Source organism: Epargyreus clarus, unplaced genomic scaffold, assembly GCF_041222505.1.
Source record: "Epargyreus clarus isolate Ecla_fem2 unplaced genomic scaffold, WU_Ecla_fem_2.2 ptg000034l, whole genome shotgun sequence".
Taxonomy (NCBI): Eukaryota; Metazoa; Arthropoda; class Insecta; order Lepidoptera; family Hesperiidae; genus Epargyreus; species Epargyreus clarus.
This window is the reverse complement of record NW_027332239.1, coordinates 8,677,948-8,704,892: the sequence shown is the minus strand read 5'-3', so window position 1 is coordinate 8,704,892 and position 26,945 is coordinate 8,677,948. Positions and strand designations below refer to the sequence as shown.

At 35.7% G+C, this 26,945-nt stretch overlaps 1 protein-coding gene across 1 annotated transcript in view; it reads left to right on the top strand.

The window, feature by feature from the left end:
- The window catches only part of Msr-110 (DUF3736 domain-containing protein Msr-110), a 109,178-nt gene that overhangs the window by 12,897 nt on the left and 69,336 nt on the right, over positions 1-26,945 (top strand). Inside the window, exons 3-5 of the mRNA XM_073091291.1 lie at positions 12,715-12,885; positions 20,991-21,166; positions 23,968-24,105. Of these exons, the coding sequence (XP_072947392.1) occupies positions 12,715-12,885; positions 20,991-21,166; positions 23,968-24,105 (485 nt within the window). The remainder of the gene's footprint in view (positions 1-12,714; positions 12,886-20,990; positions 21,167-23,967; positions 24,106-26,945) is intronic.

The following is a 26,945-nucleotide window of genomic DNA, read 5'->3' as shown; positions in this document are numbered from 1 at the left end:
GAGACACTAAATGTTTTCGGATTAAAAGTTCTTTAACCACTCTAACCAGTGTTACCTGTTTAACTTCAAGTCTTATATATTTGATGGTTTGCATATACCGTCTATAGAGAAAGGCATTACATTTGTTAATTTAAACCAGAGTTAAAATCAACTCGATTGATGTGGTTTCTTATGTTGCTTTCCGCTACTGTTTATACCATCTTCTGTGCGCATGTAATTATTTGACTCTTTATTTATTTATTTAATTTCTGTACTGTTTGTTTCAATAAACTTCATTTTATATGTTTTACACATGATGGAATGTTTTACATATTAGAAATTAATTATCACTTGCTTAAATGGTGAAGGAAAACATCGTGAGGAAACCTGCACATTTATAAAAAAAAATCTTAAAGGTATGTGAAGTCTACCAATACGCACTTGGCCAGCGCGGTGGACTATGGCCTAATCCTTCTCATTCTGAGAGGAGACTCGTGCCCAGCAGTGGGACAGTAATGGGTTGATGATGACACATAATAGATGTCTCGTGATGGCGATCCCCTGGTGATTACAGCGATATGCGACCACACAAAACCGCTGTCCTTCCCGGGGTCGCTTGCTGGACGGTTTGAGCTCCCACTCTTGCCGCCCGCAACCCCGAAAGCCCCTTTTAGTCGCCTCTTACGACAGGTAGGGGATACTGTAGCCCTATTCTGGTCCCAGTACTACAGGGACATGAACAATGCGCTTACCAAACATAAAGTTGTTAACATTCTATTGTCACAAATGTGTCAATTGTATTTGTGATGTGCAAATAGATGTGTCTATCACGTCTTATTTCGCTGCATAATGTACCTACATACGTGTTGGCGATATGTACGGAGTTCTAAAGTCCGACCGCTCGGCGAAACGACTCGCTCACCTTGAATCTTCAAATGTTACGCAAAGACGTGATCCTAATATTCTTCTCAATGCCTCCTTAGAAAAGGATTGTTATGAAACAAACGGAAGGTTATTCGCACCATTGCTTCATTACGGTTACTGATTCATACTCCAGTTAGTGATAACACGCCACCTGGGAGATAGGCTCATTGACACACATTCATACGTGAGGATCTTCGTTATTTCTAGCAATGAAAATATTTTTAACGATAAGCCTACGAGACAATGAAGTTTGTACCTGTTGAGTAATCTTCTGTATGTTTACGTTAATATACAATGGATGTTTTTGTTCTATTCTCTATATTACGTTTTTACGTTTTCACAAATATGACTGTATTGGTATTTGTTTACGTATTTGCCCATACAATTTCCAATCAGCGCCCCTAGCGGATAGTGTCAGACTTTGGAAATTGTATGGGCCAATACGTAAACATACCAAAACAGTCATATTTGTCAAAACGTAAAAACTCATGGTAAGGGTACTGAGCAGTCTTGATATTTAAAAGTAGTAATGTAGCCAATTTAAGTATATAAATTATCGGCGTATAAAAACGATTTATTTATTTCTGTAATGGTTTAGTACTTAAGTACTTAAATACTTCTACATGTCACCACTAATGGCTGATTCTATTTTGTACGGCAGTCACATCGCACAAAGGAGAGCAAATAGAGGCTTTAATCGGAAGCGTCGCCTTCGGAAAACAACTGGCTCTTGATCTCCTTCGTCTTATTCATATTAATTAAATCCTGAGTATCTATATAAGTAGTATCTATACTCGTACTTACCGGACATGTTGTCTACCTATTTGTTTTTATTTACTTGGATTGGAGATTAATGTCTAATAATAACAAGTCACACAAGCAAAGAGTCGACCAACATTTTTGAAAATATTATCCTCATTTATCAAAATTAAAAACTTTATGCATTAGTAGGTAAGATTTGTACACAGTAAGTGGCTACTGTCGCTCACAGGCAACTTTAATCAACCAGCCGGTAGGATTACATATTCCTACCCGAGGTCGGCCACAGATGCTCCGCTACCCCTGAGGACTAAGCTAGAACACCTCGGAAAAGTATGTCTCCCACTTACCACACCCTTCAAAACAAAACACAGCACCGCTTAACACTGCTTTTATTAGGCAGAAAAAGTGTGGCGGTGGTGCCGCCGGAGTCGAAGTACAAAAAGTTCTACCTTCTAACCTTTTATATTATTACAATAGATTTTAAAAGTGGTATGTAACGCGCAGTTTTAAGATAAACATTGATCCCATAGAGTATATAAGTAGACAAGTGGCTTAGCAGAGAGGTCACCGTAACGGTCTGACACTTACTTGGTTCCGGGTTCTATCCTCGGCCACACAAACAGATAAATTCTTAGTCTGGGTCTACAAGTGTCGAAATTATTAAAAACGTCATGTATTGTATTCAATTTAGGCATTTTTAAATCTGTAGAATTAGATATACGTATCTAAGATGCAATTTAAGGCTCTAAATATATTTACCGAGGTCGTGGGTTCCTAAATTGCATTCTACCTTCATTATGTGATGACACCTGTAGTTTTGTTCGTGTTGACCCACAAAACTCAGTACGTACCGAGTTGCGAAGCTGATGTCGACATCTCTGCATTCGCTCAAAGCTCTATAACATCTTAGTGAAGGGAACAGGGGTACATCTTTGTTTTTCAAACGATTTATAAGATGCTAGCAGCTATGCAGTAAGTTTATGAACGGTCGAAGGTTAGTTAGTAAGGTATAAATGTCATTAAAGTATATGTTTCAGGGTTTCGTATGTAGAGGGCCAAAACGAGGTCTTATTAATAAGCCTTCACTATTTGTTTGTCTACTGCTATCTGTTCATCTGCCTATTGTCCGAGGCTTTATATTTGAGCCATAATAGACAGAGCAGTTAAAATTTACAAAAAGTCTGCCTGTGTCTATTAGTATGAGTTATAAAATAAATACTTAAAACGGAAAACTTAAAATTAAAGGGTTTTCATACCCCCCTACAAGAAACCGGTATTTTTAGCCTTTTTTTATATATTGTTTGAAATATAGCGTGTTAAATTATTACACTACGGTACGGAACCCTCTGTCTGCGAGTATGAATCGCGCTTGGCTGATTATTCCTACTTTCTGTCAATCACATATGTATGTGTCGCTGGCCCTGAGAGTTAGTACGAATACTCATATAAGTACAGACATACTTTCAGGTATTAGTCACCTTAAATCAGAACAGAACAAGTTACAATTTAAAGTAAATTTGTAATCCTGTATTAGATATTCCTACTTTAAAATACACTCGTGTAACACATACATCCAGTGACTCTATAAATGAGTAGTTATTATTATAGAAATAACACATCATGAAAATAACACAAAATAATTAATTAAAATAATACTATAATTTAATATTTTGAATATATTTCTAGCAATATATTGCGAGCGACATACATATATTTATTGCCTGGCTTAAAGTTCAATAAGGACTAGAGTTAGAGATTACGAACGTGTAGCGAAAGTTGCGGCGGCGGTCACTGACCCCAGGTCGCGGATGCATCTCGGGAGGACACACAGAATCCATGCGAGTTTCGAATGTAACACTCACTTGCCAGGTCATAATGTTACCTTAGAAAGCGCTATATTAATTAACGAGGTTCTCCGTTAAGGCAAACAAAGATAATTAGTTGGCGTGAATGTCGCTGATTTAATCTAAATGTTAGCGAATATTAACATTTGAGTACTTTAGAAATAATTGCTTTAGCACCTCGTCTAACATATTAATTTGAATTATACTACTTTACACTCTAAATTGCATTTCTATAAGACAGTATGAGCTAATGACAAACCTTTTATATTTTGTAAGTAAAAAGTATATCATACTCAGTACAAGTGCTCAGTAAAAGTATATGTACTCATATTAAGGTTATCAATACTGGTTTTCTTCATTCGGTACTTTTTGGTAACAGCTTATAATATCTGACGTATGTGTGCAACATTACATTATAATTTCTAATAAGCTTTTATATAGCGCGTTTAATTCTGCATAACGTGTTTCATAACGTTGCTTAATCAGATACTTTTTGCCAGTCTCTAATGGCTACTGCCACCCACGGATATCTGGTGCCGAACACAAATGCGTTGCCTGAGGTTTAAGAGTATAAGACATGTGTAAGGCAGCCTGATGTCTTCTACTGAAACGCAAGGACTGTTTCACGTTAGAAATACGTGTGACTGGAATGAAATGAAATATATTTATTTTGTATAGGCCAACGGCGGCACTTACAAATTCTCAGTTACAATATTTTCTTAAACTACTACCTGCCACTATCTACCGTGTTCTGTCTAGGTATTTTTATTAGAGTTTATAGTTTAATATTTATAACGATGTTACAATATATTATTTAAAATTTTGCGACGTACAATTTCTTGGTAGAGAATTGACTTTCGCGCGGTTATAAAAAGAATGAATTTTAAATGTAACATAGTTTATTTGTAGTCTTTTATATTTGTCTAGAACGTAGTCTATAACATGTTATTCTCTTTGTTCTCTATATTTCTTGTAAAGAGTATAAAATATTCAAGGATGCATATTAAATAAACTTTGTATACAGTTTCGTAAATCACGTTTTGCAGTGAAATTTACAAAGTAGTTTTTTAATACATAATATTTTGTTATGATATCTTAAACTCGAAAAAACGACAATAAAGTTCACGGAAAAATGTTGACAATTGTTTTCCAGGAAAATATTTTTTTACATCTTTTTTGTTAAATATTTTTTTTTTAAGAAAACTATTGTGAACCTATTGTGAAAAAAAATATAAGTTATTTTTTTAACAAAATTATTTATTGTAAAAAAACATAAAAACGCATTCATAACTAATATTGCATTGCAAATGATGAGTTGATGTATTCGCGTAATTGAGGTAACAAATGTTGTTTTCGTTTGTGTAAAAAAATGCCAACTTTAGAGCGTGACGCGTGCTCTTTCAGTCGTGACGGACAACAAATCAAGTGCTAGTAAGCAATATTTACAGGAATTTTATGTTAGTTTAAAATTCCTGTAGTTTACAGATAACATACTGTTGTTATGCACAAAAAGCTGTGGAGTAGATGCGTCTGAAGTCGAACAGAGAATGAGTATGAGAAGGAGAGGATTCTACAACCTTTTGTTTTTAATCCAACTGCTAGTGTAGGGTAATTATTTTCTCACGAAAGTTCAAAATTTGTCTACTAGCAATTTTCAAATTTCGATCCTTGGTAGGCAAATGTTGGATAGATTGATTATGAATAACGGGCGAAAGTGTTCTCGAATGTCGCTAAAAATAAACTTGGTAGCCGTGAAATACCGTTGTTCGAAGTGAAAGAATCATTTTCTCTCATTGCTATAATATGGGCATCAAATTACAGGGCTCGTCAAAATAATTTAAATAAATAAAAGATATTGTCTTTTAATGCGAGCGGTTTTTCTTCAATTTTATTATTAAATGGTAGAGCAAAAGAAAGTATTTCGAAACTTCATAGTATCGAACGAGTTTCAAATATTGTAATTATCAGTAAGTAAGCTTAACGAGTTTAACCATATTGGTTTTTACCAGACTGCGATGGAAATTGATATTTTTTTGTATGTGTATATATTATGCATGTTTCATTCTTTGATCGGTTGCTTTTTTAAATAATAAGTCTCTTGAATTCTAGTGTTTAACTTTAATTTTGCAATCTTGTTATAGCTGCACAGTAATTCTAAGGCAATTTTCGTTTAAGCCATTCTCTGACTCTACCATAGACATTTCTGCCTTATAACAGCAGTGTTAAGCGGTGCTGGAGGGAAACGGACCGTTATATGAGATTTTCAACTTAGTCCTCAAAAGTGGCAAAGTATTTATTTATTTATTAATTACAAATTTATTTACAAATTTGTGTACACAGAGACGTAATAAAAAAGGCATTAAAAAGAGATATAGTCCAGAGGACTACTTATTTCAATCTGTGGTCCACCTTATGTGGTACTTCAATTCAATCTGGGGTTGATTACTGTCTATCTGCAGTGGCCACTTACCATCAAATTGCAAGCTTTTTTTTATAATATAGGAGTAGCAGACGAACATGCAGTCCACCTGATGGTAAGTGGCTACTGCCGCCCATGGACATCTGTAATCAACCCCAGATAGGAATAGATCGTCCCTGTAGTTTCGGGAGTAGAATAGGACTACGGTATCTCCTGCCTGTCGTAAGAGGCGACTAAAAGGGGGCTTCCGGGGTTGCGGGTGGCAAGAGTGGGAGCTCGAACCGCCCAGCCAGCGGCCCCGGGAAGGACGGCGGTATGTGTGGTCGCATACCGTCGTACGCACCAGACGGTGTGGCGACCAAGCTCACCTGGGCGGAGCCCGACGGGGCAACGCGCTAAGAGGACTCCGGTTGCGTTCCTTTGGAGATCCCGGAGCCCTCTACGCAGCGCCGAGGACGGCCACCGGGGGGGTTTTAGTGCGGTAAGAATCCCACATAACCCTACGTCGCTCCCACGACACCGGGTACCTTTTGACGGTTTCCCCCCTCGTAAACAAAAAAAAAAAAAAAAAAGATAGGAATAGATATTCCTACCTAAGGTCGGCCACAGATGCGCTGCTACCCCTGAGGACTGAGAAAAAGTATGTCTCCCTTACCACACCCTTCAAACGGAACACAGCAGCCCCTAACACTGCTATTATTAGGCAGAAATAGGTGTGGCGGTGGTGCCGCCGGAGTCGAACCACAAAGGGTTCTACCACCTTCAAAATATAATATATAAGCTTCATCGATAAAACAAACTATTTGTGGTAAAATGATATGCCTACGCAAAATGCACTTCTACATAACATTTTTACACTTTGGTGCAAATGTAAACATTCATCGTTAATGTATAAACTGTATCCAATTGTATTGAAATTAAACACGTATTCCGTGAGCTAAAGATATTTATAACTGAGTTTGCGTTGTGATTATACAAAAACTTACTTTGGGATTGAATTTGTGCAAACAGTGTGAGCTGAGGATTTTTGTGTATTTTTTTTTATAATATAGGAGTAGCAGACGAGCATGCAGTCCACCTGATGGTAAGAGGCTACTGCCGCGATGGACATCTGTAATCAACCCCAGATAGGATTAGATATTCCTACCTGTGGTCGGCCATAGATGCGCCGCTACCCCTGAGGACTAAGCTGGAACGCCTCAAAAAGTCGGTCTCCCTTACCACACCCTTCAAAACGGAACACAGCAGCGCCTAACGCTGCTGTTATTTGGTAGAAACAGGTGTGGCGGTGGTGCCGCCGGAGTCGAACCACAAAGGGTTCTTCACCACCTTCAAATTATTATTTTCGTGCAAAAATATTTTTTCGAGTTGTCGTCAATCCAATATTGTTTCATTGTTTGGCACGGGTCTCCTCTCATATTGGGATGAGTGTAAACCATAGTCTACCAAGTAGGCCAAGTGCGTATCACTTAGTGGTAGACTTCACATATCTATGAGAACATTTTTTACAATTCTCAGGTATGTAGTTTTACGATATTTTTCTTCACCGTTAGAGGTAGTTATAATTAATTTTTAATATAAATAAGAAAAATCGTTAGTGTGACTTGGATTCCAACCCCAGAATCCCCCCCGTAAGAAGCCGAATTTCAAAAGTTTAGCCGAATATCCAAGTGGTATAAGTACTGATGTTTTATAGATGTAAAAGTTTCATTTGCGTGTAGAATGAAATTATTTGAGTACAGATCATTTATCCACGTGTCCAATATGGCGGCCGGAAGCGGGTTATTTTCCGCGCACGCGCACCGATCATCTTCCTTACATCCGTTCCCCCGCCTGCCGCTCCGCCCACCGATTGTCAACTTTAATTATTGACCTCGGGACCTCGGGAGAACACATCGTGGATAAAGTGTTAAGGCATAATCACTATCTTTGAAGAAACCCTTTCGACTGCTACAACTCTGGTGGTGGTGCCTCTACCACCGCCGAACCTATTTCTTCCCTATAAAGCAGTGTTAATTGTTGTTCTGTTTAGGTCTGAAGGGTATGGTAAGGATACGAGGATACTTTGCGATGCGTTCTAACTTAGTCCCCAGAAGTACCATAGTGTCTGTTCTCAGATAGGATGCTAATCCTATTTGGGGTTATCACAGATATCGACAGGCGACAATGGCCAAACAGTCAAGTCGATTAAATTAATACGATTTAAGAAAAAAGTATCTACTCATATGTACTTAAATTTTAATAACAAATTTCATTAACAAAGAAAATGCAAAAAATACAATATTCCTGATACTGATATAAGGCATTCATTTCCCTGTTACTAATTAATATTCTATGAAACGTAATTAACTTCATTGTCTCAACATTTTATGTAAGTAATTCCCTAGGAGTCACGCAACGTTCGACGCAGGCAATATCTATTGTAAACGTTTAAAATGTTTCGTAAAACCAGTAAAAGTGTTGTAGGTGGAGCACAATGCGACAATTGTTGCGACGTAATCACCGTTTTCTATCGGTTGCGGTTGCGAACACTGCGCTCTGCTGCTCGCTTATAACTGACACTGCATTGCTGAATCCAAATGATCTGTACCCTTAGTATGAGATTTTACGTTTTTACAAAAATGACTGTTTTTGTATTTGTTGTCGTATTTGCTCATACATTTCCAATCAGCGCCCCCAGCTGAGGGAATCAGAACTTTTTGGAAATGTATGGGAAATACGTATATCAATAAAAAAACAGTGTCCTTCTGTAAGATTTTATAAAAAATACTGTCTTTGTATTTGTTTACGTATTTCCCATAGATTTCCAATCAGTTCTGATACTGTCCGCTGGGGAGCTGATTGGAAATGTACGGACAAATACTTAAAATACAAAAACAGTTATTTTTGTAAAAACGTAAAAATTCATACTAAGGTTGCTGAAAGACAATAGCCGTTGAATATTCCCGATAATGAGATTTGTGGGTGAAAGTGTCTTACATAACCAATCATGCTCGTAAAGCCACGTACTGACACGGTGTTTTGTAAACCGATGCAATTAGATTTTTCATGCAAAATGGCGCTATTTCATGGTAATTCAAAAAAGTTAGATGCTGTTTTACCCGATTGTGGAAAGTTATGTATTTCAAACCTACGTACGAGTATGTCTCATTCTGTGGCTATCTCAAACCTATGTATGTCTCATTCTTTGGCACGCACAATAGCCCAAACGGCTTGACGGTTAAACACATGAGGTATCGTTGGATTCGTCTAAATTGCGGAAGTAACCAAAGGAAATATTTTTATTTTACAATGAGGTTGTTGTTTTATGATAATTGCTAGTAAATATATGTGTCATAACTCATAGTTGTAAAACTTTACAACATGAGTGAGGTATGCGACTATCATTTCGATTATTTAAAATGTATTTCTAGGTACATTACATAAGCATCTTTGAGTTGAAGCGGAATTCATCATCAACCCATTACTTGCCCACTGCTGGGCACGGGTCACCTCTCAGAATGAGAAGGATTAGGCCACAGTCCACCGCGCTGGCCAAGTGCGTATTGGTAGACTTCACATACCTTTAAGATTTTTTTTATAAATCTCTCAGGTATGCAGGTGTCCTCAAGATGTTTTCCTTCACCGTTTAAGCAAGTGATAATTAATTTCTAATACGCACATAAATTTGAAAATCAAAGGTGCCTGGGATTTGAACCTCGGACCCCCTCGATCGAGAGGCCGAGTTTCTTAACCACTAGGCTCTCACTGCAAGCGGAATTAATAGGTACTATTAACTGAGTCAGTAAGTACAAACTATACACAGGTAGCTAGATAGATAACCTTGCACCTCTACTGTGCGTGTTTTTAACAAGACTGTTAGTCGCCGACTCATGTATCTCATTATGTAGTGAGAACCTAGCAATTGACATGAACAATAACGTGAATGTTTGTGTAGGTCCGTATTTAAATGTATGTATGTATGTACTTGGAACACACTTAAATAGTTACGTAACAGCTCCGAGGCATCCGCCATTTTACGATGAGCACTTAGATGACTTTTGCACAAGTGAGCGGGGCGGTTGCAAGATGCATTTTTACTTGTGGTTTTAAAAAATGTTTATTTTATTCAATTAATAAGTTTTTCTGCACAGAAATCTTAAATATTACAGATTTAAAGTACATAGGATTGCTTATTTCAAAATGAAATTTCTTCCAGAAACCCAGCAATGTAACGAAATTTTGTTGTGAAGCACGACATTGAAGTTAATTTTTAATACGTTGAAAATAATGTACATATAAGTACATGTAAGTACATTAGATACATAATGTAAGTTTTTCTGACGTGGAGGAAAATGCGCAAATACGGACATTAAGTTTTTCATAAAAAAAACATTATCTGTGGTAGATTTTTAAATTTGAGTTTTACTGCATAATTGATGTTCTAATATGCAAACACTACATACAGTTTCGGATTACACCAGAGGTTCCCAAACTTTTTTGTTCCCTGGAGAGTGAGGTGAGGTGAATAGGGGGATACATAAATCTATGTTGATTTTACGACACAATATGCAATAAATTAAAATTAGCTGTAAATGAATATAGTCCTCGCCAAACTGCTAGTCCGTTCTGAAGTTGTTGCGAGCAGGTGTAGTCATACATTTTGCTATGGCGACGCTATTCATTTCTATATTCAGAGCGGACTAGCAGTTTTACGCGTTTTTTAGGGAGACAGAGACTGTGATAGTAGATTTCCAATATTTGGCTTCAACTTAGTTTAGTATTAATATACTAATATAGTGAGTATTCTTAATATAGTGAGTAGGATTTTTCAGACATATAATTAAAATTTTTGATGAATCTCATGCGCCTACGAGCTTTTTGAATTGTCATTAAAATGTTCAGCCAAAAGTAATAGAATCTTTTCCAAACTCATTTTAATTTAAATTAATATTACATATGTAGTATGTTTTACGCAACCATACGTTATATGTTATAAGCTATCTATTGGTCCGCAGGTAAACTGTACATTTTTTATGAATTTGTCATACCGTAAAACAAAGAAATTAATAAACATTAAACATCCTTTTGTTTATTATTTTACTCGCCGTAAAACAGCCACGCAAGAAATGTATAAAGTTTAATTATCTGCGAGTGATTCATAATAAAACCAGTCAATGTTACCTTTCAAAGATAAAATATTAAATTCGCGTGATAGCTCTTAAAAGCTCTGATAAAATGGCGGGTCCATAAAGTTGATGTTTATGATATTATCAATTTCATAATATACAATCATTGAGATAAATGTGAAAATATAGGTACATATTTTATCAGTATTTTTTATATGATCGAAGAAGCAAAAAAAAATGTAGTACATCTGAGGGTAAGTAGTAATTGCTGCCCATGAATGACTGTCACCGATTTCTTATGAAATAGAGATTGTACATAGATAAGTATAGATATCTCACCGGCTTGTAATTGAAGGACGCCGTTAAATTGCTTAAATGGCTGACTGAATGAATACGGTACAATACCGACATGTGCAGTTATGTGGTGCAAAAACACGAAATCGAAGAAAAAATGCGGAGAAATATAGATAATATTTTTCAAACACGAAAATAGATGACAGTGACAATTTCAATTGTCAAAACTGGTTACATTTTCTTGTTAGGAGTGAGTAATCTGTACTAATTTATGAGATTGTATCTCAAGCTGATCAGACATACATAGGTAAGGGCTAAGAGGGTCGCCTTATATGTAAGTCAGCTAGCATCCATAGTCCCAGGAAACGCAAGAACGCTAGAAATAGCAGTGACTGTACTGTTTCATCGAGCATATCATTTTCTCGAGCACGGTTTCTAATTGTTTTATAAAAAACTAGCTGACTCGGCAAACTCTGTACCGCCTCATAATCTATTTATCAAATATATTTCATATAAAATATAGCCTATGTTACTCGTGAATAATGCAGCTTTCGAATGGTGAAAGAATTTTTAAAATCGGTCCAGTAGTTTTTTAAGCCTATTCATTACAACCAAACAAACAAACAAAGTTTATTTTTGTAATATTAGTACTTAATATTAGTATTAGTACGTAATACTAGTTACTTTATAATATTAGTGTAGATAGACACATATTAAATTGCGCAGGTATCACATATTCATGTAACAGAATAAATAATAATACCTTCCTCGTGTTATTGGGTACTTGGGTACTTATCTCCTTGTTTTTGCAAGATTACATAAAATTGTCTTACGAACATAATATGTATTATGTAATAGTGTATGGGCTATGAGTTTCCTGATAAATCTTATATGAATGATTGAATTGTGATTGTGTGTGTGTGTTGTGAATGTGTGATTGAAACTATTTTAAAGGGTTTTTACTTAGAAGTAATTAAGTGTTTTGTACACTGTTTAAGTTTATTTATACTGAGTGTTCAGTAAAAAGTGTTTATCAAAACATACGGGAAATTTTCCGCTATTGCCAGAAACAACCATATAATAATATTTTTAAGTTAAAAATTAAGTGTCGCGTATGGACCTTGGACGTCTCTCATCAACTTTAGATAGGTTTAAAGTCCTACCTAAACTTGCCCACAGATGTATCGCTACCGCTGTCACTAAGTCAAATATCACCTTTTCCTTACCACACCAAACAACCATACAGCAGCACTAAACACTGCGTTGCGTTGTTTTAAGACAGAAATAGGTGTATCTCCAGCGTCAAATTCTAACAGTTCCACCGCCTTTGTAGCTGTTCATTTGTCACCTAAGTTTTTGGATCTAATAGTGTATATTGTTTTAGGATGAACCACTGCCGATCAACAACGCACACGCGCTGCACGCGCCGCCGCCGCCGTCTCCCCAGTCATCCGCGGCTCCAGTGTCCCACCCAGCGGCACCTGTACCCGGTAGCCTGCTCAAGGACGATACCCTGAACCATGCGGAGTCCAACATTGATGAGGACAAACTGCAGGTATGTGTTACATTTTGTAATAATATTTTATGTTTTTCACTCTACAATATTTACCTATCATGATATTTTTTGTACAATCCAGTTGTTCACCGTAAAATTCTATGATCATTATTTATATATGATTAAATTAGCAATGGAGCATGAAGTCTGCCTGATGGCAAGTGGTGGGTCGCGCCTATGGACACCCGTAATCAAATCTACATATTATTATATACGACTGAAGCTCTATTAGAAGCTGTAATCGCTGTACTTAACTTAGAACTGTTCACGTTCGAAACAAACGTTACGTTACGGAACGTAAGACGTTAGAGTCAAAGGTTGTCTGGAAGAGATCGCTTCTAAGCGATAAGACCGACTATTTGTATGCTGTCTCATATATTGTTTTTATATGTTGCTTATATTTGGTGTACAAATAAAGAATATGTTGTTGTTGTTGTTGTAGACATGGTGGTAGCACCTGTCCGGTCGTACTAAGTATATTGGTTCTACCACCTTCCGAATATTTTTTGCCTAACACATTCTTAGCACGGTCATGATATGGCACTTTTTATCGTTGCTATCCTTGAGAACTATGTTGGGACACCTCAGGTATGTATTGGCAATAGCATATTGGCAACCATTTCACGGGAAAACCTACTACAATAAGACGAGATTTTACGTATGTTTTCTATAAGCCTCTTTAGTCTATTTATACTGTAAAAGTCTATTAAAGTTTTAACTTTGTGTTGGTCAACTATGATAACTTTTTACATTTAAATGTTTATGATTAAACATAAAACCTATAATGGCGGCAGCTGGCGATATAACAGTAAAACCACATTTTTTCACGAAGATAACGAATATAGCTTGAGTTCCTATTTATTGCCCTTGCAAGATGACATCAGTGCAGAGGAATGATGAAAAGTAAGAATTATATTTTATTTATATAAGGCAAGACAAGATTGACTACGAAGAAAAGAGTTTAAGCAACAAAAAAAATGTTATTTACTTGTACAATAGTAATTTTTAGCTATAATGTAGAAGTTTCGAATATGGTTATCGTCAGTGCGATTGTTATTTATTTAGAATAAAAAATGAATTCAAATAAACAACACGACACTCACAGCATAATAGAAATTTTCTTGTGGAATGGGTGCCGCGGATACACATAAAATGAATCACAAAAAAACCCAGAGTCAGAATAGAAATCCAAATTAATAATTTATATGTCTTTCTGGCCAAGTTTCAAACCCAGAACCCTGCGTGTCCGACGAATATGCCACATACTTTACAATCAATTGACTTTATCATAATAACATATTATTTTCCCGTGGGCATATCTGCTGAGCACTTAACACGCTGCGAGCTGGCAGTCTCGCGGGAGTAATTACCGCAGTCGTTCACTTGCGACATTTGAACCCCAGTCTCCTTTTCCAGTTTCCGCTGCCATAACTATCTAACCGGTAGGTCGAGCGCAAATGGTCAATTGAGGGCACCAGATAAATTATGCAGGTGTAATGTCGTCAAATGTTACATAATTCCGGATAATACATAATGCCACGCAAGGACAAGAACACATTGTTGACTGAGACAGTCTTACGTATTGAGATTATGTTGCTAATATGTATTTTGTGTGTTTTTCTTCTAGAATACATATACATATATGAGCTGATTGGACATATAAAAAAGAATAGTTTTCTGATATTATTAATTATCTAAAAATTTCATTGTAAAGAATATATACAATACTCTCTATCTCTCTATTCTCTGCAAGTTTTGGCTACATAATCGTTTGAATATAAAAACACAAACTTCGCTAAATTCATGATTTAGATATTCAAGATAGACAACACAGTTTTAAAATTTAACTTGGTCTCCACTGTAAAACTCCTAGTCAGTCTAAAGACAGTTTTGTCGGTAATGTGCCGCCTGCACAAATGCGATGGCGCGTAGCCTATGCAAGTAGTGACGTCACGTTGGCAGATCGCTTTCACCGTGGACTGTGCGTGCGCCCCCCTCGGACTGCGCTGCATGTGAAAGCTATCGCAAGCATTATCTGCTTCTTGATTATCTGTTGGTATTAAGCCCGCAAGTTAATGCTGTGGGAAAGTTTCCCTTATTATTTAAGGCTTTCATACGGATAAGGATTGCATACGGTTTATTGAGCAATAAAATAAAATAATAATCGAAAAGAAGCCAACAGCACTTCGGTTAATTGAGTATGAGTTCTTGAAAATATTTATCTGATATGAATAATGATTAAATTTTTGATATGGAAACCGAGCAATAAGTTAATTAGCAATCAAAAAAGCTATTATTTTTATATAGTCCTCATAATTTATTTTTGTATAAGTAACTATAACGGGAACACATACACATAATATTATATAATTATTTATAGTGAAGTAAATACAGAGCGCTTCATTCATTTTAATACTTTTAGCTTTCTATTTATAGGTAAAGCTTGTTCAAAGAGTACAAAGCAGTCGATTAACTTCGACAATTTTGTTGATTACTAAAGGTTGAATTTCGCTCCGAGCAAAGCCCTGAGCTCATGCCGTAGATATCTCCCTGAGGACGCAGGAGGGCCCTACAGACTTGATAGATAATCCAGACAAGGTTAAACTAATAGATTGGTTAATGAAATTTGCTAAGAAAGTTTGATTAGAGATTTTGAAGATTTTTAATCAAGATTTATGAAACTCTTTGATCGAATATATGATATTTGTTTTTTTTTTTTACGAAATGTGAATTATACTATAGGTTTTTTGGTATTTATTTATGTTTTATTTGAGGTTTATTTTGTGTTTTTTGCCAACGAAATAATAAAACTATAAATTATTATAAAATAATTTACACACATGATGTTTAACTTCTGAAGAGCGCACATAAATTACAGCTTTTATTTACGTGTACATATTCCTGAATCGTGAATTCAATGAGTAGTAATCCATTATTGCCCAATGCTGGACACGGGTCATCTCTTAGAGTGAAAGTGTCATAGCCCCACAACCTTTGTGAAGTGGGGATTGGTAGATTTAACGTAAATTTCTGAACATTTTTTACGAATTCTCAGGTATCATCAAAATTAGTATGTATTGGGATCTGAACCTCAGATTGAGAGACCCAGTTTCAAACCTCCAAGCTATAACTATTGTCTGTAACTACTTTAATACACAGTATATTTGTTTCAATATTTAGACAAGCGTAGAGCATTTTCCGCTTCACGCGTTGCGTTTTTGGAAGGTAAGAAGCAGGTGGCCTTTTGGATTAAGCTGGTCAGTTATCTGACCGATTGTTAATATTTACAAACGGAGGGCACTGGAACAATGGTACACGGCGCATTGTCTCGGGCAGGATGTCCGAACGCATTGTACCGGCTAAACAGTACAGAACGAGATATTTATGTTTCATGTCACATTCTCCAACTGTTTTTTATATGTATTAGTGTTGGTCCAGTCGAAGTTTGATGATAAGTGTACGTTATCCATTTTTTTTATTGATGAAGAGCTGTGCGCAGACTTATATCATCATTGATACAATTTGGTTCCAAATGTAATAAAACCGAATGTATTAAACTTGCTCCTCCAAATATAAAGAGTATGAGGATGAATGCTGCTCTAAATGCTGAGGCTCTGCAATTTATCAATGTAACTGTTTTCTTTGGGACAAACATGACTCTTAACTTCAGTGGGGTTCCTATTTTTCTGCCTTTTTCAGCAGACTACTGTAACTATAGTGCCCAGAAGAATAAGTCTCTATATTGTTTGAGGTCATTTATTATGGGTAGTAAAGACTATTTAAAATGGCCTGCATTCTTAAACAACATATATGGGACGTAATTACAACGAACATTTAAATACATTTTGAGCACATTTAACCAAAAATGGAATTAAAAAACATCTGGTTGCTATCGAGGTCTCTTTACCCACATCGAAATCAAACCACGCTAATAGTTTTAAAGGTTAGCATATTAGCTGTCTTAGTGTTATTTGTTAATAAAAATAACAGAATAAGTAGAACGTGAAATCTACTTGACCAGGCGCCGGTTGCGTAATCAGTCAGCAACGCAAAATTTGCATAGTCGAAATATTGCGACTAGACAATTATTATAAAAGATTTTACCGACAGTGGTCTCGAATCTACCGATGGTGTTTCTGCCGATATTAGCCATGTCCTACCGAAATACTGAAATGCATTAATTTTTTCACGATCTCAGAGGGTGCAAATTATACGATTTTTGATACAGAGTGGCGAATTTTAAGAAATTGTGCACAATGTAAACATTCCTTATAATTACAACTATTTTGGGATGAAGTCAGTTTACTAAATAATTATAGGTAGGTATGTCAAAGAAAACGGTCGCTAAAGTTGAATATTATATTACCGTTGTGTCATATACCGATTTTGAGTACGAATATACCGATTTTAGTGGGCAACTCTACCGACTTCGTTTCATTTCATTCGAGAACATTGTTTACGGATTTCTATCGAAATTTAATTTCAAAATACTAGCGGAGATTGTAAAGAGGATGCGAACAAAGCGTAATATTTATTTCGTGGTGTGATGAGCACGATCTGGTAAGCTCATCACGACTGCACACGATCCTGCACACCAGTCACAATTGCGGTAGTAGACAGCCGTGTACTAGGTACTTATTGCAACTATCGCTATTTTATGCAACTTGAATGTAATCAATTACCTTAGAATTTAAGACAATTACCGTTATGTCATCATCATTCATCATCATCATCACGATTATTTCAATTTGTTTTCCAACCGTGGAGGGTAATGTATTTTGAACGTATGTCTCAGGTGGTGAATCCAGTCGCCTGAATTGGAGTAACATAGGCTACTAATACACCTATTTTCCGTTAATTATTATTGAAAAGTCGGGATTTTTGTTTTAATAATAATTACTAGTTTATTGAAAACATGTAGAGCATATACGTGTAGAATTCAATACGATACTGGATTAACAATTAATAAATAATTGGCTAAGTGCGAGTTGAACTCGCACAAGGAGGGTTCCGTACCACCAAAATTTCATTTGTTTTTTTTTATTTTTAGTGACTGTTATCATAGCAGCTATAGAAAAGAATGCATTGTGAAAATTTGAATAGATAAAGCAAAAAATATTGAAAAATAACTCTTTCTTGTAGACATGATAATTTTATTTTATTAATTCTATTTTAATTTTTTTTTTTTTATTTTAGTATTTATTGTTATAACGGCTACTATTATACATATTCTGAGAAAATATCAAGTGTCTATCTATTACGATTCCAGCGCTAGAGCCCTATGTATGACCGACAGAAAGACGGACAGGCAATAGAACTAAGTAATAGGGATGCATTTTACCCTCTGTGTACCGAACCCTAAAAATAATTTTAAATTGTTATTGTTGTACTAAATGGAACGGCTAGGCTTCGTCATATTTTCAATTTTCATTCGGTCCAATTTCCTGATTGAAACGTAATCCGGAAACGTCCGGCTTAAACGAGGCTCCACTGGAGGCTTTATAACTGAAAAATATTTCCTGAATTTATCAACTGACATGAGCAATAAAAGTAATTAGAAATAAAATTAAAATAGGCCAAGTGCAAGTAGAAACTCGTAGGGTTCCGTACCACGAAAATTTTCATATCTTTTATATATTTAGTATTTGTTATTATAGTAGCCATTGAAATAAATGCATTGTGAAAAATTTAACTCTCTACCTATTACGGTTAAGAAGATAAAGCGAAAACCGTCGAAAAATAGCGGTTTCTTGTGTGGGGTCCCCATTTATTTTCAGCTTTTTTTATTTTAAGTATTTGTCGTTAAAATGGTCACGGATATACATACTCTATAAAATTTCAAATGTCTATTACGGTTCAGGAGATAGAGCCCTGTGACAGACAGCGGGTCTTAGTAATAGGGTACCGTTTTACTCTTTGTGTACAGAACCCTAAAAAAACCTAACAAAAGCTATGAATCAGGTACGGAATGATGTTTAAAGTTATTTACAGTACGGATATAATGTAGCTACTCAGTCTTGGCAGGAATACCAATGCAATATCGATTTACAACGTCGTGAGGCGTGTTTGAATTTTATAAACACAGCTCCGGCTCGCTGCACTGTTAACTGAGATTGTGTACGATACATGCACATTGTAAACAGCTTGGCCTTTCACTGTATTACCTATGATTTCTAAGCAATATACAGGGTGGTAAACAAGTAATTTAATTTAAAAATCAAAAACCCGACTGAACTAAAAAGGCCAAAGTAAAATTTCCAATACATTGAAATAGGCGCTTCATTATTTTAATCCAAATACAAAGTTTCTTAGCAAGTAAGTATCTGCTTCAAAATCAAAAGATATTCAAACTATCAGTCAAACCCTATTTCATCACCGTCGTACTCACTTACTCTTATAAAAAACCTGTGTGCAAAATTTCAGAACTCTAAGTTCGGTTGTTTTGGCTGTACGTCGATTTCTGGTTAAGTGAATGAGTCATTTAGTCAGCCAGTCAGTCAAACAGTCAGTCACTTTGCTATTTTATATATATAAATATATATATTGTTGTAATCTCCGTTTAATTTCCTTTCTTTTGATACTCTACTCGATTGGTTCGGTTAACTTTTTTTTAAATGTGTTACTATTAACTGTCAAAATTCATCCAGCCGTTTGTTAGATCCGAGGGTATAAAGAAAGACAAACATACAAGATACGCGCGAAAAACATAACCCTTCCTTGGCAGTCTCGTAAAAAGGATTTATCCTAGGAAGGTGTTCACTGTATCGTCTCTCGTCTTTTTATGATATTACAGTAGTAAAGTAGTAATTTTCCTTGGATTAGAACCTCGGATATCTATTTAGAGAGGCCTAAGTTCTAACCACTTGGCTCTACCACAAGCATGCAGTCCGTTCTATGGTAAAATTGTCACTGCCATCTTTAACTGAATCCATCTGACTGACATCTGACTTTTCCGAGGCGTTCCAGCTTAGTCCTCAGGGGTAGCGGCGCATCTGTGGCCGACATCAGGTAGGAATATCTAATCCTATCTGGGGTTGATTGCAGATGTCCATGGGCGGCAGTGGCCACTTACCATCAGGTGGACTGCATACCTGTCTGCTACTCTTATATTATAAATAAAAAACGTTATATAGTGCATGTTGAATATAAACTAACGTATTCCTAAATCCGGTGGTGTACCGGTAGACAAATCACCGAGTATTGTATTTCTGAACTGCTGCCGTAGGCCGTGTGCAACCATAACCATATATCAAGTAGAACCATATATCATGTGAAACTTGATGTCAATTAATTCATGTCATATCGTAGCAACTGTAGCTTGATACACATATATAACTGCTTGTTAGTTTTAGTAATTATGACATTCATTGTATATATGTAGATGCGAAATGATAGGAATACTTATGAGGTACAAATGCTAATTCTTAGGATGATTTAGAAAAGTTAACTATTAACTCAGTACAAAAAATTAGAATGATATTACTTATTACTTATTTTCGAATGTGGAATTTTTTAAAACCTTTTAAATAATCGACGAAAGAAACAATCACAAATATTAAATATCACGACAGTAGATACATTACATATGTAATAAGTTACAAAGAAAATGGTCTGTACACAATTGGTTCGCCACCTTGAAACAATCGGCATATTGGATTTATGTAATCTCATACCGTACGAACGTATATACCTATGCATAATGTTAACTTAAACTGTTTTGGTTAAGTACCTTTAGTATGAGTTTTTACGTTTTTACAAAAATGACTGTTTTGGTATTTGTTTACGTGTTTGCCCATACATTTCCAATCAGTGCCCCTAGCGGACTGTATCAGAACTGATTGGAAATATATAGGAAATACGTAAACAAATACAAAAACAGTAATTTTTGTGAAATCTCATACTAAGGGTACTGGTTTAAAATTAAGTATCAAGATGGATTAAGAATGACTGTACTAAGCTAATCATGCATTATAATCCAAAACGATCGTATTTGCAAAATTTTAGCTCAAATGGTTTACTGATTTAAAATTCAGTTTTAAGATTTGTCCCGGAGATCCACTGAACATAAAGCTCGTCATATAATCTTCTTTGTTTGTTAATTCCAGAAAATCGACGACGATGGTAAGACCGACTCAGCGAACTCTGGCAGCGACGAGAGCTCAGAGTCCGACAGCTCAGCTGAAGATGAAGAGGAGCTGGACGCCATCAGGCCCATGTTCAAGCTGCCCGTACAATTCGACCTCGACGAACTCGCTGGTGCCTTCCTAGCGAACAACCAAAAGTAAGTTATGCTCATAATAAGTTCTTTTTATTATTCATTTATGTTATAGATATAGTAAATGAGTATGCAGTCCACCCGATGTGGCTACGTCCATACGTACTCATATACATATACATAACGTACCCCAGATAGGATTTCAGTACAGCCTGAGATCGGCCCTGTGGCATCTGTATGCGTTGCTATCCGTGATTGAGTTGGAGTGCCTCGTATAAGTTTATCTTTTATCACGATTTTCAACCAACTCAACCAGAATTCAGGAACGCTTGACACTATTGCTATTAGGCAGAAATTGGTGACGATGGTGCTTTAGACTTGTACTACGAAGACTTCTACCACCTTTAACCTTTATTGGAATATAGGCTTTATTTCATAATAATAATTATAGTTTAAAAACTAAAAAACACGCTAAAATCGCACAAGGAAAATCGTTAATCCTGATTCCTGACGATCCTGATGAGGTGAATGGGATAAAATTATTTAAATCGTGTATTGTCATCGGTTCTTGATTATTGTTCAAAATTTTAAATTAATTGGACCGTTCAAAGTGGGTAAAAATCGAGTTCAAATATTTCGTTACATACATACATACAGGTCAAGCTAATAAAAGCGTGGTAATATAGCTCTAAAGTAGCTCTGAAACCTGTCAGGTTATATGGTAACGTGTATATGAACTAAAGGATAATTAAGTCATTTTACAAACAGCGGTTTTGGACTGAAACAGCTTTACAAATGAGTAAACTAAGTAAATACCCCAAACCACTTTTCGTAGGTGTTAACGATGTTTGTCGTTTTATGTATTTACTCAACTGTATTTGCTTTTAAGTGTTAAGAATTTTTGAGCTATGACAATTTAGTATCTCAATAATAATACTACGAATACAAGGAAACGTTTGATTTCAAAGAAAATGTATGTACTTATGGTTTTTGAATGTTTTGTGAGAAACGCTAGATATCAGCGTGGTAAAAAATGTAGAGTTACTTTAAGTCCTATGCAAATAAATTCAAAAGGAAATATTTTGAAAAGATTAGACAAAAATATTTATACATTTATAGGGAAATTCGACCATACCATATTCTCCCAAAATTATTTATATGTAAGCTCGCCAGTAGCTACTGAAAAAAAAGAAAATCGGAAAATTAACGAACTGAAGAGAAAAAATTACCCATCATTTTTCAGATCCGGTTTATCATGTATGTAAGAAATTGCCCATTTCCATCCTTTAAAGTATCCTAAAAATGTATGTATAAGTTGTCTATTATAAACTAAGTGAAAATAGAGTCATTTGACAAATATCTGTGGAACTTATCAATGAGGTCGCGCCCTGCTTCAAAGTTACGGGCACGGGAGCTACGAGCACTCGTGTTGAAGGCACGGGTGTGTGGGAGTCTCAGAATATCGCACGTTTTATTCAAACACGTGTAATTGTTTTTATTTAATTTTATTTTATTATTTCAGTGATATAATAATAAAGTAACCTAATAGTAGAAATTAACACTATAAAAGTAACATAGAACAAGCTTTAAAATAAAAAAATATATGCTAAACTTTCATTTTAAAATAAAATATACAGACAAATACAATGAATTTATTTAATCAGACATACACCACGTTTTAAAAGGGCCATTTAAAAAGCCTAAAATGTGTGCAACAATTGTATATCATGAACTAAGGGAAAATAAAGCCATTTTACAAATATCTGTGGAACTTATCGATGAGGTCGCGCCCTGCTTCTAAGTTACACGGGCACGGGAGCTACGAGCACTCGTGTTGAAGGCACGGGTGTGTGGGAGTCTCAGAATATCGCACGTTTTATTCAAACACGTGTATTTTTATCGATTTTGTCTATATCCTCGACGGAAAGCGATGAATAAAATTGTAACAGAAAAGCAAGATTCCAATTTTCCAATTCTGCAATTTCCAATTCTGTGTTCTATGAAAGGACTTGTTTTAGAAGATTTGTATAGCAAACGAATCTGTTGTTCACCTGACCACTGCCGCTTATAGACATGCTTTATGTAGACTTGATATAAATTAAATTAAATACAGACTGATTCTGAGGACTTTGATCGCCACATGAGTACACCAGCCGACATTGGATTCATGCTAGAAATTGTTGTTGTCAATAAGTTCAATCTTCTCTTCTATATGGAACTGCATACAAATGTCACGACCGTTAGTGATTTACTATCAGTTGGACTGCATGCGCGTTTGCTACATTATTGGCTATATTTTAGAAAATATTACATGTAGGTGGTAGTACTCTTTGTGGCACCACCGACACACCTATTTCTGTCTAACAACAGTAGTGTTAAGCGCTGCTGTGTTCTGGTTTAAAGAGTGTGGTAAGGGAGACATACATTTTCGAGGCATTCCACTTTAGTCCTCCGAGGTAACGGCGCATCTGTGGCCGACCTCAGGTAGTCTAATCCTATTTGGTGTTGATTACAGATGTGGCAGTCACTTACCATCAGGTGGACTGTTCGTCCGCTACTCTTATATTGTCCAATTAATTTGATTATAATTAATACATAAATAATAATAAATGCTTTCTACACTCACAGCCCCACACTAGGATTCCCTGTGTCGTGGGTGCCATGGACACACACATAGACAAATACACAAACACCCAGACCCAGAAACAGAAATCTAAATTCATCATTTAGATGTCTGTCTGGCCGGGGATCGAACCCGAAACCCTTTGCGTGTCAGACCGGTATGGTCGCCGCTCCGCCATGCGGGTGAATATATAATAACAAAAATCCTTCTTCAGAGAGCTAAATATGTTTGGTACGGTTTGCAGGGGCCGCATGAACTGCGTGGTGGAGCGTCGTCACGAGGAGCCGGAGCGCCGCTTCCCCTTCAACATCCTCGGGGCGTTCGCACCGCGCACCGCGCAGGCTGAGCGCATCGCTATCATCTGCCATGGCGGAGAAGAGAGGTAAAATATAATAGTATAATAATATATTGAAAATAAAAAAAATATTGGGCAAGTACAAGTCGAACTCGCACTTGGATGGTTCCGTACCACTAAATATTTATTTATTTTTTATGTTTTTTCTTTGTATTTGTTATCATAGTAGCAACAGATAGAATACATGTATCATTTGAGGGTGATAATTTAGTCCGCCATGTTGGAGCTTACGCCATCCAGGAAAGCAAGGCTTTGTTATGCCTTCTATATTGAGAGTCCGAGTTACGAATTCAATGCATATTTAATATTCTGTAATAAGTTAATAATTTCATTCAATTTACGAGTGCAAATCGCCTAAAACTTACATTTAGATATGTAAAAAACTTACATATAGAGTCCATTAAAAAAATAAGAAAATTCTTTAATGTGGATGAATTCATCAATCCAGTCGGCCAATGTAATTAACTATGACCTAAACCGTTTTCTCTTTGAAATCTGCGCTCAGAAGAGGACGACAATGATATTGGAAGATACAGTTATACTTCACAATTATAATAATAGTAAGTTTTTTAAGCAATAGTCTGTTTTATCGCTAAGCAATAATCTCTACCCAACACCTATTACTGTCGTAGTCTACCACGCTAGCTAAATGCGGATTGGTGGACTTACATGCCTATAACATAGATTAGTAAAGATACTTCGCCGCCTTGAAATTGAATGAAGCCACAAATGGCTTATTTTAGTAAGTTCTTTTTTGAATCCTTGACAAATAAAATCAATTTTAGAGAAAATTTACGAATAAATAACTAATTTACGTAATAATTACGTAATTTACGTAATAAATAAATAATTATTTCAAATATTTTAGGGACATTTTAGCACGGAGACGTGGCAAAACTTTTTTACGCAACTATTTCAATTCTCAAAACTGGGTACATTTTCTTGTTAGGCGTGAGTAATCTTTACTAATCTATGGCCTATAAGGACACATAGGTTATGTATTAAGATAATTCCTCATTAGTTTTAAAGCTCGTAATTGCGAAATTCAGAGTTGCGCTCTCGGAATTCAATCTCTTGTGTAGGAGGATTTAATTCGTACTACCAGATCATATTTCGATGGTAATGAATTTAATTGGATGTGTTTCGAAATGCAGATATAGATATTTCTCTGTTTACTACCTAGATCAATTCGAATAATGTGTTCTGGTTTGAAGGGTGTGGCAAGGGTGTCATTATTTTCTGAGGGGTTTCATCTTAATCCTCATCTTAGACGTATTTTTGGCCGATTTCAGGTAGGAATCCGGTCATTACATATGTCCATGGGCGGCAGTAGCCTCCTACCATCAGGTGGATTGCATGCTCGTCTGTTACTCTAATGCTTCTTTTAGTACTAACTCTAATTCTATCTGGGGTTGATTATAATTCTCCATGTGTGAGAGTATCCTCTTATTATTAGACTGCATGTTCGTTTGCTACTCCATTTTCATTAAACCTTGGGGAATGCTTAGAGAATAATTCATTACGTTGCCCTAATGTGCATTTGTAAAGCGAACATACAGTTACGAACAGTAGTAAACTCATTCCGAAATTTTAAAACTCCCCAAAGTTTAAAATTTATGTTTCTGTAAACGTTTTAAACAGAAGTGAGTTGTTGCGGAATCTAAATAAACGATGAACAAAAGAACAAGTTATTTCGTTGTTTAATTAAGAAGTCGAAAGATAGTCGACTTTAGTATTCTTGGGTATAACATTTTAATTTAAAAGCTGTTTGTGTGTACGTAATTAGTTTGAAAAGTTTATACAGCGCCGCGCTGAAAGGGAATGCACTCTGATACTCATTTGACTGTGTCCAACAAATAACGAGGTTCTATATTGATTCTGATATTACCAGAGATTATTATTGTTGCAAATATTTTCTGATGTAGTAGTTGCTATTTAATTTGACCGTCAACCCATTTTATCAACCCATTAATGTCTCACTTCTGGACACAGATTGTTATAGATAAGTTGGTAGATTATATAAATAGATTTATAATACATTTTTTGTAGTGTTGGTTACGCGGTGTATTTTTTGCATGAAGCAAGTTATAAATTTCTAACATGTGCCGAAATGTGAAAAAAATTGTTTATTTGTTACTTACCCTTGATTGAGAGGACCTGTTGGGGTAAATTAGTTTAAAATATAGTTTCCAGATTACCCATCACATTCTCACGACCGAACTAACAAGGAGAGATAAGTAGAAGCTTCTATAGAATTCTAAATATCCATAAATTCTATATACGCTTCTAGATAAATAGAATTGTAAAAACAGATTTTGTTTAAAAAATCCAAAGTAATATCCGGCCTGCCAAGTGATTTCCGATTGATTTTACACTTGTGAAATATTACATTCGTTCCACTGAATAACAGGAAATGCAAATAAAGTGTGTGTTATTCACATTTCCGGAGTACAGCGGATTTGAACGTAGCAATTTTTAAAACATTTTGATGTTTATTGATATGAAGGTACATATATGATATTCGGACAAGGTTTTTCAGACCTCAGGGGATCTGCATCTGAATGTGTGCCAAATCAAACCAGCTTGGCGACTGGCTTCCCTAAAGGAGCTGACTCCCCTATTCCTATTCATTTTACCTATTAATTTATTTTCAGGATTTCAATAACTTTGCTTTCAATTTTAATTATGGTTATTATAAAGAAACAGATTGAAATCAAGCACTGTAAATACCGCGCGAAATTTTGAAAATATAAAATACTCATAAATATAACCGACTAGAGATCTTTTTGAACTGCATTAAACTAGTTCTTATGTAGTAAGCAAACCAATGAGATGAAATAATTATAGTTCAAAAACTATAAATCACT